Below are 16,644 nucleotides of genomic sequence, written 5' to 3'. Positions count from 1 at the left end.
CCTTACTTTTTTTCTTTGTCTGAGCTTAATATGCAGAAATAACAATAAGTAGGCTGTTTTTAGGTTAATCTCACAAAAAGTGGAAAAGTGTAAACTCCATGATTTTCTGGCACTATCCAGTGTTGTTTTAGTATTATTTATATACGTCTATAGTATTTAATATTTTTGAATTTGCTTTTATTTTTATATTTTAATTTTAATTTTGTTTCTATATTTATTTTTTTTAAAAATTCAGGTTTAGGGCCAGATTTACTAAACGAGACGAATTAGCGTGAGAGTGCAATTCCACAAAAGCACAGATGAGAGTGGGAAGTTCTGCACATGATCTACTTACGACGCGCAAATTAAAGAACACAGACGCTGCTGAATCAGTTGCATATGACCAACGCATTCTACCAACAGCAGCGCAAATTAGCGCCTTTAAAGGGCACCTATTATGCAAAATTCCCTATTACATGGTGTTTGAACATAAATGTGTGTTGGCAGTGTGTGTACACAACCACCCTATAATGGTAAAAATCCACCCACTCCTTTTTTTATCCCCATAAATCATAAGCAGTGTCTCAGAACAAGCCGTTAGCAGATTCCTGGGAATGTGAAGTCACATTTCACAGGCCCCACCCACGAGTGTTGATGGACACTGCCATATTAGTAGACCCCGCTCTCAAAGTCCGTCATGTTTATATCCTTCCCAGAGCATTTAACAGCGGCATTCTATTTATCTTTTGTTGTTTGATTCATATTAACAGCAGATATAGCAGTTACTGTATGTTACACTGCTTTCACTTTAGTACACAGATCGAGTATACACATGGGATTTCTGTACTGGCTGCATACGTGCACAGACATAACCAACTGTTTTCATGTGAACTTTGTGTGTTTCTGACGTAACCAATGTGTGCATTTGACAGTTTATTCGCAATAACACATGAAAGAGAACTTGTCTAGTTTAATAGCCTACTCATGGACACACCGACATCCAGCTCTCTGTGCGCATGCGTCGGGTGTGTGTGCTCAAGTTGAGAGCATTTAGACTATAAGGTTGAAATGGCTTTAAGACACATGCAAATTATAATATTTCATGATGATGAAGAACTGCAATGTCACATGAGCGTGAGATGATAATCAAAACCAAACAGACATATTTCAGTTTTTATTGTGAAGGCTCCCCCCTTTGGGGTGGGGAGCAGCAGCTAATTTGCATTTAAATGAGACACACACAAAACAGCAAATTTTTCTCAAACCCAAATTTTTTTTCAAAATGGTATATTAAATGATCTGTTAAAAATTTTGATCTGAAACTTTACAGACACACTCTGGGGACACCTGAGATTTATATTACATCTTGTAAAAAGGGGAATAATAGGTGCCCTTTAAGACATGCTTTTTTTGGGCGGTAAATAATGGCGCATAAATCAGTAAATTGACTAACGTAATCCTTAGTAAATGAAGTTGAAGTTGAAAGCATTTGTTAACTTCACAATAATAATTGGAAATGATTTCCCATAGACTGAAGTGAGACCATCTCTCGAGCTGTCGCGATCATTTTTTGTGGCGTGACATTCACAGATCACTTTACACCACAAAAGATATCATGAATGAACACAGGGCTCGACCATAGGTAAGGGCTCGACATTGATCTTTGTCCAGAACAAGTGACCGGACAAGTATCTTAAAAGTTCATAAAATAACCAGAAACGCGAGAATGATTCTGATTTTATTACATTCCGATGTAAACAGCGAGGGATCGTCTCATAAGGGATCGTCTCGGTTACGGATGTAACCCTCGTTCCCTGAGGAGGGAACGGAGACGTAACGTTAGTGACTAACGAATGGGGGTTTCGCTTAGAAGCCTATCAACTTCGAGTTTTGAGAAAAAGCCCAATGGCGTGCCAATGCCATGGGGCATGCGGAATTTGCATACGTAGCTCCGCCTCACTGCGTGAGTATATAAGGAAGTACGAGGCAATATCGCATTATGTTACCTGCTTGAGGAGCCAAGACTGAACTCCTGCGTTCCAGGCAACACAGCTGATGTGGCAAGGGGACGTTACGTCTCCGTTCCCTCCTCAGGGAACGAGGGTTACATCCGTAACCGAGACGTTCCCTTTCGTTCAGTCACTACGACGTAACGTTAGTGACTAACGAATGGGGGTCCCAATATAATCCCGCCACTCAGCCGTCTTCCAGCGCCCTGCGTAAGTGTGAGTTCCCTGTCGTAAGACTAGTACGGACGAAGGACTCCCACTTAACACAGGATTACCAAGGTACACTGGGAAGCATATCCCAGTGAGGGAATGCCAAGATGCCTACCCGTGGGGAGGACTTAAGAGACACATATGACCCGGAGAGGGTTGCATATGGAAGATCTCTAGGGTACCAGCCGAAGGTGGATTTTTAACCCTAGGGGTGGCGGGGACACGCCAAGGGAAGAAACCCGCTCACTGCGGAGACTTACGGTGAAATACACATGTGGGGGTCGCCAGAGGGAACCATGCACATGGGGCACCTGGCCGGACATGAGGGTCTGGGCTCGAGAGGGCAGACTGAACTGATGTCGGCGTCGACAGTGCTGGAGGAGCTCAGGGCTCTCGGGGAGCTCACCTGAGGAAATATATCGCACGTATCCAGTCCGTGGAGTGGAGTGGCGAGCAAGCGAAGACACCTGAGCCTGGCCCATCACCGGCCCCTCGGGGGGGGCGAGTACATAGTCGGACACTGGCTCCACTCGGAGATTGTAGAATCTGGCGAATGTGTTGGGTGTCGCCCAGCCTGCAGCTCTGCAGATGTCTGCTAGCGAGGCGCCATGCGCTAGAGCCCAAGAGGAAGCCACACTCCGGGTGGAGTGTGCCCTCACACCAAGGGGACATGGTCGGCCTTGCTGCTGGTAAGCCAAAGCAATGGTGTCCACTATCCAGTGAGACAGCCTTTGCTTTGAGAGAGCACTTCCCTTCCGCTCTCCACCATAACAGACAAAGAGCTGGTCTGAGGTCCTGAAACACTGCGTCATGTCTACGTAGGCGCGGAGAGCGCGTACTGGACAGAGCAATGCCAAGGCTGGGTCTGCCTCCTCCAAAGGCAGCGCTTGCAGGTTCACCACCTGGTCCTTGAACGGAGTGGTGGGAACCTTGGGCACATATCCAGGCCGGGGTCTCAGGATCACGTGAGAGTTAGCCGGCCCGAACTCCAGGCACGCTTCGTCAACCGAAAATGCCTGCAGGTCCCCGACCCTCTTGACTGAGGCCAATGCGGTCAGCAGAGCCGTCTTCATAGACAGAAACTTAATATCGACCGACCGCAAAGGCTCAAAGGGAGGTCTCTGCAGAGCAGTTAGTACTACTGCGAGGTCCCAAGAGGGTACGAGAGGAGAGCGAGGAGGATTCAGTCTCCTAGCTCCCCTCAGGAACCTGATGACCAGGTCGTGCTGACTTACCTTTTTGTTCTCCAAGAGATCGTGGTGGGCAGATATTGCGGCCACATATACCTTGAGGGTGGAGGGAGACAGCCTTCGCTCCAGCCCCTCTTGGAGAAACTCAAGCACGGACCCGATCGGACATTTCCAGGGGTCTTCTTGGCGGGAAGAGCACCAGGTGACGAAGAGGTTCCACTTCAACGCATAGGCATGCCGAGTGGACTCTGCCCTAGCGGAAGTGATGGTGGCGACCACCGTAGGTGGTAGGCCACTCAAACCTGCCGGGTCCCGTCTAGGAGCCACACGTGGAGGTTCCAAAGGTCGGGACGCGGGTGCCAATGGGTGCCCCGTCTCTGAGTGAGGAGGTCCGGTCTCAGAGGAATAGGCCAGGGAGGGGCTGTCGCAAGGAGAATGAGTTCGGGGAACCAGGTCCGGCCGTGCCAGTACGGGGCGACCAAAAGGACCTGCTCCTTGTCCTCCCTGATCTTGCACAGAAGCTGTGCGAGTAGGCTCACTGGGGGAAACGCATATTTGCGTAGGCCCCGCGGCCAGCTGTGCGCCAGTGCATCCGTGCCGAGCGTGCCCTCGGTCAGGGAATAATACAGGCTGCAGTGGGAAGAGTCGTGGGAGGCAAACAGGTCTACCTGTGCGTCGCCGAACTGTTCCCAAATCAGCTGAACCGTCCGGAGATGGAGTCTCCATTCTCCCGGGAGAGGCTGAAACCGCGAGAGCTCGTCGGCTGCGTGGTTCAGGACTCCCGGAATATGGACAGCACGAAGGGACCTCAGGCGCTTCTGACTCCATAAGACGAGATGGCGGGCGAGTTGAGACATGCGGCGGGAGCGTAGACCGCCCTGGTGGTTGATGTACGCTACTACGGCCGTGTTGTCTGTCCGGACAAGCACATGTTGACCCTTCAGCAACGCTCGGAAGCGGTGCAGGGCGAACCGTACTGCCAGCAACTCGAGGCAATTGACATGCAGGAGGCGCTGGGGTCCTGTCCAGGAGCCCGCGGCTGCTTGTCCATTGCACATGGCACCCCAGCCCGTGGCAGAGGCATCCGTCGATACGACAACATGCCTGGAAACTCGTTCTAAGGGCACACCGGCCCGTAGAAAGCTGAGGTTCGACCACGGGGTGAGTGTCTGTAAGCAGGCCCGAGTCACTTGGATCCGGAGCGTGCCAGACTGCCATGCCCATCTCGGGACTCGATCGCGAAGCCAGTGCTGAAGCGGTCTCATATGAAGCAATCCGAGCGGCGTTACCGCGGCTGCAGATGCCATATGCCCCAGGAGCCTCTGAAAAAGTTTCAGTGGAACCGCATTCTTGCTCTCGATTTGTCGGAGGCAAGTCAGCAGAGACTGCGCGCGCTCGCTCGAAAGCTGCGCGTACATGGCGACCGAGTCGATCTCCATACCGAGAAAAGAGATCCTCTGCACTGGGCAGAGTTTGCTCTTCTCCCAGTTGACCCGAAGGCCCAGACGGGTTAAGTGGTGGAGAACCAGATCTCTGTGTCCGCAAACCTGCTCTCGAGAGTGGCCTAGTATGAGCCAGTCGTCGAGGTAGTTCAGGATGCGGACCCCGTGCTGCCAAAGGGGCGCAAGGGCTGCCTCGGCGATCTTCGTGAAGACGCGAGGGGACAGAGATAACCCGAATGGGAGAACTGCGTACTGGTATGCCCGCCCCTCGAAAGCAAACCGTAGGAACGGTCTGTGTCGAGGAAGGATGGAGACATGGAAGTAGGCGTCCTTCAGGTCGATCGCTGCAAACCAATCGTCCGGACGAACGCATTCGAAAAGTCAACATCTTGAACGGAAGCCGGTGAAGGGATCGGTTCAAGATGCGAAGGTCCAGGATTGGCCGTAACCCACCGGTTTTCTTGGGTACAATGAAGTAGGGGCTGTAGAACCCGACCTCATTTCGGCTGGAGGGACAGGCTCGATCGCACCCTTCGCCAGTAGAGTGGCAATCTCCGCACGCATGACGGGGGCATGGGCCCCGGTCACGGTATAGCGGACTCCCCTGTAACGGGGAGGAGCCTGCGCGAACTGAATCGCGTAGCCGAGCCTGACGGTCCGGGCAACCCAGCGGGACAGCCCCGGAAGCTGAAGCCAGGCTTCCAGAGACTGCACCAACGGGGTCATACGGACAGTAGGCGTACCCCGGGTGGGGCAGCGAGGCAGCGTTACCGGCGCGGACAGGGGAGGCTGTTGGGCGTCCCCGGGTCGGAGCACGGTTAACGGCTGCGCCCTGACAGAGGAGACCAGGGAAGGACTCGCGTTCCACGGGGGTCTGCTCTGCCAGGGGGCTGGCGACAGAGAGGGACGAGAGTGGCGTGACCCGAGGGTGGCGCGCACTGCCGTCACCGATCTCTGGGGGCTCAGGGATGGGTTTGTCAGTTCTTTCTTTAACCACATTAGGGTGCTGCTGACCCGGGGGCCAGCAGCTGAACAAAAGATTCTCCCCCGGCCCTCCACCGGGGGAAGGAGCGGCCCTGCCGCCGTCTCCTGGAAAGAACTGCCCATCCCTGAGCCGTCCGCATCAGGAGCGCCGCTTAGCCTGGCGTTTCTTCGCGGGCTGCGGGGCTGGAGCGGACTGGGACGCCTTCCTGCGGCTGCCTCTGCGCGGCCCGGGTGGAGGCTGCTGCTTGGGTGGCGCAGAGGCGGAGGAAGCCGCGGGAGGACGTCCTCGGCGGCGAGCAGGCTGAGGCACCTGCGCGGGCGGTGGGGTGGAGGCAGCAGCTGACCGCCGGGGCAGGATGTATTTTATTGCCTCAGTCTGCTTCTGAGCGGCCGAGAACTGTTGGGCGAAGCTCTCGACCGCTCCGCCGAATAGCCCATCCTGTGATATGGGGGCGTCGAGGAAACGTGTTCGCTCGGCGTCGCGCATATCAGACAGGGTGAGCCATAAGTGTCTCTCCTGGACCACATTTGTGGACATCACCTGACCCAGGGAGCGCGCGGTCACCTTCGTCGCCCGGAGAGCGAGGTCGGTGGCGGCACGCAACTCATTGCTGAGCCCTGGATCAGCCCCTCTCTCGTGCATATCGCACAGCAACTTGGCTTGGTAAGCCTGAAGAGTTGCCATGGTATGCAAAGAAGCGGCGGCCTGCCCCGCAGCTCTATAGGACTTCGCCACCAGAGATGACGAAAACCTACAGGCCTTGGAGGGGTGCTTTGGGTCACCACGCCAGGACGAAGCGCTCTGTGGACACAGTTGCATCGCAACAGAACGTTCGACTGGGGGGACCCCAGTGTACCCATGAGCCGCGGCTCCATCGAGAGAGGTGAAGGCGGAAGAGGCCGCCAAACGTTCACGGGAAGACAACGGGGCCTTCCAGGAACGCGCGACCTCTTCATGCACCTCGGGGAAGAAAGGTATTGGAGGAGCGGCCGGACGGGTGTCCGAACGCGCCGCCCCCAAAAACCAATCATCCAACCGCGAACGCTCGGGCTGAGGCGGAGGGTTCCACTCCAGTCCAAGCGCTGCGGCGGCCCGAGAGAGCATGGCTGTCAACTCTGGGTCCGACTCGGGCAATGCTGGGACACCCGAAGGTGGCAGCACAGCCGAATCCTCATCCTCAGATGACTCCAGCCCACCTTGTGATGCGGCGATAGACATCACCTCCTCCTCCGCCGCGCCAAACGCCACAGTCGGGACAGCAGGAGCCGGCCCCGATGTAGACGCCTGAGCGCGGGCCGGGTCAAGTGCCTGAGAGGGGGGTGTGGGCCGAGGAACTAGCGTCGGAGCTTTATTCCACACCGTCACCCTCAGATCACCCTGGTCACCAGCCAAAGTGCCGCCTCCAGAGGAGACCGCAGATTGGGGGGGGACGGAGGGGACTCTCGTTCCGGCATCAGCACGGAATTCACGGAGTCTCGATCGTAGCACTGAGATGGCCAGGTTCCCGCAGAGAGAACATGAGTCATCCACGAGCGCTGCCTGAGCGTGCTGAAAGCCCAAACACGTCACACAGCGCTCGTGCCCGTCGAAAGAGAAAAGCGATCTACCGCACCCAGAAGTGCACGGACGAAACATCCTGAAAAGGACGCGTCACGTGCAAGCTCTTTTGTGAGAGGAAACTTCACAGTCGATGCCGAAGCGCCCAGGGAAACACACACCAGCTGGATGCAGACCACTGCACAGATCAGCAGGCAGGAAGTATGCGATCACTGGAACGCGCCGTCACACCAACACCGACTGGAAAGCTGCTCGTCTCGAAGAAGCTGACAGAGTCTCAGAAGGCTGTAGGAGTGAAGAGGTAGGTACTCTTGGCTCCGAAAGCAGAAACATAATGCGATATTGCCTCGTACTTCCTTATATACTCACGCAGTGAGGCGGAGCTACGTATGCAAATTCCGCATGCCCCATGGCATTGGCACGCCATTGGGCGTTTTCTCAAAACTCGAAGTTGATAGGCTTCTAAGCGAAACCCCCATTCGTTAGTCACTAACGTTACGTCGTAGTGACTGAACGAAAGGGAAAGTGTATTTCTGGTAACAAACAAAGTCTGCCTGAGAGAGACATTCGTGGAGAAATCTAAACAAATGAACATAACAGCAGGAAGTTATAAACTCACAGAAGAAACATACTGGGGTAAAAAGTTTGGGTTTTATTTATAACTTATGATATTTTTGTTAATAACACAAGTCGACTAAGGGAGCTGTTTTGCTGAATATAATCACGAATGCAAATGTTACATTGATTTTTGTGGTTCAATAAAAGAGTAGCCTAAGTTACTTACATTTTAGACACAAACAACATTGACTTTTTTGTTCTATTTCACTGACGAAAATGGTTTCAAAGGAAAGCAACACTCAGAGCGGTGTTTAGTTGCTGAATGATTCAGCGTTTGAATGAATTGTTTGAATGAACCAGTCAATGACTCACTCATTAAGACGGTCACTTGCTGCCACCTACTGTTGGTTTAGTTTCATGTTTAAAATATCATTGATTTTTTTTTTCTTATTTGTATATTCATATCATATCTCATAACATTTTTTGTTGTAGTTGTAATTTTTTTGTGTAAATTATTTAATTTGATTGGTAACAGCCTTATAGTGTCTTATTATTATAACTGAATTTATTGATCAAATGTAATAATTTGATGATGCATACATTTAAAGTAAACAACGCTCTGGGTTACATATCACAAATATGGAGATTTAGGTATGTAAAAGCTGATATAACTCTGAGGATAATTTTGCTTCAGAATAAATATATTTATAATTATTTTTATTTGACAGCAAATGTTGTCATTTCCCTTTACATTCTTGTAAAAAGTGCACCAGAATGCTTCATTTACATCTTAAAACCACCAAAACGTTTTACTGGGGGGCAATGCCCCACACCCCCTACAAGTATTTATTTCAGAAACATGTCACCTTTTTCACCACTTGTGAGTTTGCAGGTCTGAATAAGGTCAGCCACAAAAATAAATGTCTCCACACCTTTTCAATGCACATTTTTCACTGTGTCTTATGTTTTTCATCTAATTTATATATTTTATTTTATTATATAGCAACAAATGAATATTATTCAACAGCTTTTTACAGAAAATATTCAGATTTAACCCTCCTTGTAATCATTAACATTTTCATAAGTAACTGTAATTTAATTACACATTTTTTTTCCTCATTAACTGTAACAGACTACAGTTACATTTATTTTGTAATTAAATTACATAATGCTGTAACAAGTTACTCCCCAACACCTTATACGATTATTTCACAATATTTCACTCATCTTCACTCGTCCATCCATCACCTGTCAGCTATCTTAAGGTGGACACAAACTCCAAATAATCTCTCAATTCACTGGGAAACCTCAGCGGCCCTGCGGTATAGTCAGTCCATCACTACAGCTCCCCTATCCCTCTCTTTCCTTCACATATCTCTCTCTCTGAGCTTTCCTTAGTGTTTTCTTGTCTTATATAGGCCTTTTGATGGCTTACAATCACTCTCACATTCACTCTTGTCAGTCTGTGCTCCAGCAAAACTTCCTGGCATGTTGCATTCATAGAAGTGTCAGTCATCTTCTGTTTGGGAGTGTGTTTTGTCCATGACATCTATAGCCTTATCAGTCCACGCATTTAATTGTGTGGCTGCTGCGGTTCCTGTCAGCGGCTCTCACTGAAGTGTGTGTGCGTTTGTGGTGCAACGCAGACCTGTGTGTCAGATGCAGCAGATGTCTGACATTTTGTATCTAATGAAACAAAGGCAGACCCTTTGAGTCCTATCAGACTTGTGTTTCCGTTCTCTCTCTCCGTACATCTCTGTCTCTATCTTTCGTTTTCTAAATAAAAACAGGATGATGTTTGACATGGGCAACTTAATCGCAGCACAAGAAAAAAGAGCATCAATATGATCCACATGACTCTTGGACTGTCTTTTGCTGTTCAACATTAAGATGAAGTTCTGGAAATAAAATTCAAACACAATTCTTGTTTGTCAAAAAATTATTTATATTTCCAATGTCATTATTAATTAATTTAGACGCTTTGGCTTAATTTTTCACTTTTAGCCTAAAGCTTTCAGTAACAACGTAGATTGATGTAATTGTAAATTTAATTTAAAAACATGTAATATTGTAATATGTATGTATAAGTATGTAATATAAAACATTTAAAAATTGTAATATTATTGACAATGGGAAATGTAGTATACATTGTGCATTGAAACAAACAAATAAACAAATAGTAATAATAATATTTTTACAATACCATTGAAAGATTTGGGGTCAGAAACATTTAACATTAAAAAAAGAAAAGAAATTATTACTTTTATTCAGGACAAATGCATTACATTTATCAAAAGTGATAGTAAAGACGTTTGCAATGTTACAAACGATTTATAAAAAGATTTACTTCAAATTAATGCTGTTCTAGCTTTCTATCAATCAATGAATCATTAAAAAAATATATCACGGTTTTCACAAAAATGTTAACTTGCTTATCTGTTTTCAATATATATATATATATATATATATAAAAAAACTGTTTGTTTCAATTTGTAATAATATTTCACAATATTACTGTTTTACTGTATTTTTGATAATAAATGCAGCCTTGGTGAACATAATGGAAGGAAACACATTTGGAAAAAATCTTACCGACCCTAAACTTTTGAAAGGTTGTGTATATCATTACAATACTTTTATCTTGTTTTTGGTCAAAATTATCTAAACACCTTTAAATATCTTTTTAAAACATCATACTGTACTTAAAGGTGCACTATGTAAATCTTTTTCAGTAAACTATCCAAAAACCACTGGGCCAGTGTTATATATTTTGTTCAGTTGAGTACTTACAATATCCCAAATGTTTCCAACAATTTGTAAATCGTGAGAAATTGTTATTTTAACCAAGGAACCGGGACGTGTGAGGGAGTCGTCTGACAATTGCGTCATATCTGCATTACCCTCGGTTTCCGGTTTTATTCTGCAGAAACGCTTTACTGCAGTGTGCAACAAGGGCCATAGCAGCCGCCGAGCGAATGCACAGAGTAACGTCATAACTTAATTTTCAACACACTCAGATGTATCATATATGATAATCAGAGCTGCGTTACCTCATACTCATGACCGGAAAAGCGGTAGTGGCGCAGGCGACTGTGTCATAATAAAGGTCCCACTGCTCGAGAGGCGTGTGTTGCCTTCATCTTATTAACAATCCCACAACACTTCGTCCTGCTCTGCTTCATACTACAGTAACGTTAATAATTGCATCCATGAAGAACATGATTTCTTCCTGAGTCCTATCTTGATTCTTTTCCACCGGCTGTGAGGTGAAGACCACATGTCCCAAGATTCTGCGCTCAAACATGGCATCATCAAACTACGCCTTTGTTTTGAACAGGCGACCTCTAGTGGACGGAAAAGTTACATAGTGCACCTTTAACTTTAAATATAAAAAACCCAACATATTTTTTGACCTTTTATTAATTTATCTTAATTACTTCAGATATTTCAGAAAAATACAACAAATATTTTCTCAACTTGTAGCGAATCTTTATTAATTTGCATGTTTCCTATTTTGTGAGTAAATTAAACAAATTACATTTGACTTTTCATTGCACTTTTTTATTTTATGTTAATTTATTTTTTATTTTTATGCTAAAGCAAGAAAAAAATAAAAAATAAAAACGATTTGCCAGTGTGGAAAGAAAAATAAACTTCCTACCGGCTACTGAAGATGGTAGTGGTTACCCCCTAGTTGAACCAGGGCCACAAAAGAAGCTGTCATAGTTTTTTGTATTCTTTAGATGTATCTCCCTGATTGATCTGGGCCGGGAAGTTAAAGCTGTGAAACTTCCAACTGCTTCATTGACTCATGTTACCCAAAGCACTGAACCACATCTTGACTACTCAGAGTGGCACTGGCCGTCTGTGGAGCCTCCTCCTCTGCATACAGTCTCAGGGGACAGTGACGCTGTCTGGGGTCTTCATGAAAGGGTAACATGAGGAGGAACTGTGGATTCTGGGTTATAAAGGAGCTCTGGAACGCTGTGTGCTTATTATAACCCTTATAAATGATGTAAACTTGCACGCCTCAGCCCCCAGGACTACCCAGACTCCCCCTGGGCAGAAGGGCACAGAGTGCTCTCAAAATCAATGCGTCACTGTCTCACTATTTTATATATAAAGGAACTCAAACATACTCATGTGCATGTTTACTTAGTCGAATGGATAGAAGCCATAGATTTATTTATTTATGTTGGTGAGTCTCAAATATAGATCCATCCATCCATTGTAGTGAGCATATCTCACCAGGCAGACATCATTATGTTTGAGTGAGATACCGTAAGATTTTTAAGATAAATCTGACTGTCATCAGTATAGAATCTATATGATAAGTTGTGTCTCTTAATTATATGACCTAGTGGAAGCATATACAAAGAAAAGAGAAGAGGGTCCAAAATGGAACCATGGGGAACACCATGGGAAATTTGAGCACAGGATGAGAAACACTTTCCTATATTATGTTCTCTTCTTGAGGTAAGAGGCAGACCTCTCCTGCACAGGCCCCTGAAACCCAGCTACATGATTGAGTCTTTGTAAAAAAAAAAAAAATCATGATCTACTGAGTCAAATCTAAAGCACTTAAATCAAGCAATATTAAAATACAGCAAGTGCCCGAGTCAAGAGTTAGTAAGATATCATTGTTAACTTTCAAAAAAACAGATTCAGTACTGTGCAGTTCCCCGAAACCGGACAGAAACGTATAAAATACTAAATACTAAAAGCAGGTACGAATAAATCTTTTTGAGATAGATGGATGGATGGTATTTATATAAATATATATAAATATAAATATATGGTTGGATAGATAGATACTGTAGATAGACGGACGGACGGACGGACGGACGGACGGACGGACGGATAGATAGATAGATAGATAGATAGATAGATAGATAGATAGATAGATAGATAGATAGATAGATAGATAGATAGATAGATAGATAGATAGATAGATAGATAGATAGATAGATAGATAGATAGATAGATATGGTGGATGGATGGATGGATGGATGGATGGATGGATGGATGGATGGATGGATGGATGGATGGATGGATGGATGGATGTCATTATGTTTGATAGATAATACAGGAAATTATTTTGTCTGGAAGTTTTAGAACTGTAAAGTTTGTTTAGGTCATTTGAGTAATTTCTTCATATTTCATCAGACTTTTATTCCCCCCTGACTTTATTCAGTGTGTTGAATTATGTTTGCCAGTATGACTTTATGCTTTGATTTATTCTGGATTCTGTGCCTGTTAGCTAAAACCCAATTCTCAAAGGAGATTCAGCTCCATGGAGAGGTGTTTACTATTCTGCACATTACTGTAAATGAATTTATGATTGCTCTAACTTGATGTGTATCATGCTGCTTTTTTCTTCACCATCCTTTAAGTTCCTGTCTTCTAATCAAGCGTAATGACACTCCAAGTCTTGTCATTACTACTCACTAAATTTAAATTGCACAGACTCCTTGGTGGGTAAAATAAATATGTTGCTCTGTGATGGTGTTGACGACCAGCTAGAAAAATGCAGAAACTCTTTAGTGATGTGTGATTTGCTAGGGGCCATTTTGGCTCCGGCCAAACGGTTTGTGCCAAGAGCCAGGATGGCTGCCAGTTTCCCAAACAATTGCAGACACCTGTGATGAATGGCTCAATGGTTTCAGCTCCACTGACCCAGCTGCACTTGCATGGGGTTGTGTATGGAGACAAAAAGGCCTGTGAGCAGGAGATAGATGCAGGGTTTAGAAGACTCCATGTTGCTTCAGGTCTGTGTAGAAGGAATTTTGACATGAAACAGCACTAGAGGAAAAGGTTTGATTTTTAACTGTTTTGTTCTCCATGTTGTATGTTTTTGAGTATATGATAGTATTGTCACAGTGGCATACTTTCATTCAACAATAACTATTTCACAATTCTTTATACCAATTTAGATTTTCCATCTATTGAATAAAAATAGCATTTTTAGACTCCTTTATTTATATAATATCTCAAAGCCCATTCACACCAAGAACGATAACTATAAAGATAAAATAACAATAACTGTCCACACCAGAGGAAGATACTGTTCTGTTTAATTGAGCGCGCTGCAGTTTTGTTGTCTGCCACTTTAAATGCTTGAGCTCTTTAAAGCAGGATGGATTCTGATTGACTGTCAATTTTTGTATCATTCATCAGCTGGAAAAAATCATTCAACATATCGTTTCACTGTGCCATTATGATTACAGTTGTGGTTTGGACTTTGCTATTCTTTTATATTTAGAATGATTTTAGAGCTAAATCGTTATTGTTATTGTTATAGTTATCATCCCTGGTGTGAACAGGCCTGTATAAGTTCTGAATTTTTAACATAAATGTAACTTTTTTTTATTTTTTTTTTATTATCAGTTTAATTTAGTTTTCATTAGTTTCACTGTATAATCAAGTTTCAGTTTAGTTTTAGTTTTTTTATAGTTTTCTAGTTTCAGTTTATTTAGTTTAAGTACAAGGGATACCCAATTAATGTGCTAACTTGTATAATTTAAAACCTGTTTAGTCTCATACATATATAATATATAACGTAGTCAAAGCTAAAAGCCATTTTTATTTTATTTTAGTTTGTTTGGGAGTCTTGTTTGGAAATATATTTTAGTTTATTTTTTGTTTTTATTTTAAACTATAATGTTTTTAATTACGTTACATTTTAAAACTAATGGAGAGTCTATAGATAAATTTATGAGATATATTTTTTTATTGAATTATATCTGATCTACACCCACTTATAAGCATCAGCTACTGTGTGTGATAATGCGTAATTTATGTTCATTAAGTCCTCTTTCCTTTTTATCGCTCTGTTGCGTTTGTTGTTGTTTAATTTATTACAAACTAACACATGAACCATGATATTGCATAAAAGCTTGATTCACCTCTGAGCTGCAACCTTTGTTTTGCTTTTGCAGAGAGACATGCTGGACGTTAATCAGATTATGAAGGACTTGGCCAGCATGGTGCATGAACAAGGAGACACCATAGGTGAGATCTTATTTGTGTGTGTGTGTGTGTGTGTGTGTGTGTGTGTGTGTGTGTGTGTGTGTGTGTGTGTGTGTGTGTGTGTGTGTGTGTGTGTGTGTGTGTGTGTGTGTGTGTGTGTGTGTGTGTGTGTGTGTTTGTGACTCTTTGTTTCCAGTTAAGAGTCTATTGACTCATCCTTGTTTGTCTGGCCTTTTATTGATAATCACTTCTCCCCCCATATCCATCCCATAATCCCCTGCTGTGCTGAGCTGAGGTTTCAGAGGAGAAAACAAGACATCACCTTCACTAGCTCAATACATGACAGACAGAGAGTTAGTCTCTACAGTGCAAGGCCTCTAGAGGAGACTAAGATCAGAGAAGATCCTCAAAGATTCAGTTTATAGAGGTAACAGGCAGAGAAAGACACGGGAAGCATGATTCAGGAACTGAGTCACTATGTGGAGAGCATGGATAATTTGGTTTTTGCTCACTTGTTTAGACATTTTTAAGCCTAAATTGACATTTTAACATGCCAGCAGTCAACTGTGCATGTTAAATTTAAAACTTAATCAAGTTGGGAACATTTAACCCTTAAATACATGAATGTTTCGGCAATCATTATTGCATATTCAGGTCTTTAGCGACCCGGATCTATATCTAACACAGATGGATCTCTACCTACGTATCGCAATAATATAAAACTCTCCTGATATTAGAGTAACAATTACAGAAGAATAAAATAACGCATATTTTGTTACCTCTTGGAGCTTGGAAGGGTTCAGTTTGAGTAGATGTTTTACACCACCATCACTGTCCTCAGCAGAGCTCATTTCCCAGTACATTCAGCATCCGACTCTTATATTCGTGATCTCAAGCATATTCTCAAAACTATAATTTTCAATCATTAAAAATCAATATTTTGAATGCTGACAGCTTCTTCACTAGATCCACCATCTTGTGACTGTGACGCTAATATTTGTTTGCTTTCAGTAGCTTGCTCTGCAGTAAATTGCTGAGCCATTTCAAGTTTTGCTGATGAGGCTTCCTATACTTTTGTACTATGGGCCCTATCATACACCCTGCACCCAGTGCATCCAGTGTTTTTTGTTAGTTTCAGCCCGATGCAGTTATCCTTTTCACGTCAAGCACAACGTTGTTTAAATAGCAAATGCACTCGTGCCCATCTGTTCGCCCATGGGCGTGCTGGTCTGAAAAGCAGGTGTGTTCAGGCGCATTGGTATTTTGAGGCAACTGAAAACGACTGCACCATTGACCTTCAAAAACCTGGTCTGAAGTCAATGGCGCAGTTTTTTTTGTGTTATTGCGTTAGTAATATGCGCCTATAGGCAGGTGCACAATTTGTGTAAACTCAGCTTATTACACACACAGGGACGCGCAGCAGCACACAAACATTTTAAATATTAAGAATGAAAGGATTCCTCTCTGGCGAAGCACTCAGTCTTTCCACTTGCTAATTCCGCCATGTAAAAAGCGAATCTGCTATGGTGCAAGGTCAACTGGCTAGGTCAAGGAGGGTAGTGAATGACGACCCAGGTCACTAAAGAATTTTAATTAGGGATGCACCGTATCCAGGATTCGGGTTCGGCCGAATATTGGGTTTTTTGACGGTGTTCGGTTTTCCGCCGAACTTTAGAATTTTTTACCACCGAACCGAACCCTAGGCTCGAACTACGCACGCTCCACTGGAAATGACGCCGCCGCTG

At 44.8% G+C, this 16,644-nt stretch overlaps 1 protein-coding gene across 1 annotated transcript in view; it reads left to right on the top strand.

The window, feature by feature from the left end:
* tsnare1 (T-SNARE Domain Containing 1) overlaps positions 1 to 16,644 on the top strand; it is a 211,620-nt gene that overhangs the window by 134,694 nt on the left and 60,282 nt on the right. The window contains exon 9 of the mRNA XM_079836826.1: positions 14,869 to 14,941. Coding sequence (XP_079692952.1) covers positions 14,869 to 14,941 — 73 coding nt within the window. The remainder of the gene's footprint in view (positions 1 to 14,868; positions 14,942 to 16,644) is intronic.

The sequence above is a fragment of the Gobio gobio genome (genome assembly GCF_949357685.1).
Source record: "Gobio gobio genome assembly, chromosome: 15".
NCBI lineage: Eukaryota > Metazoa > Chordata > Actinopteri > Cypriniformes > Gobionidae > Gobio > Gobio gobio.
This window is presented reverse-complemented; position numbering and strand designations above follow the sequence as displayed.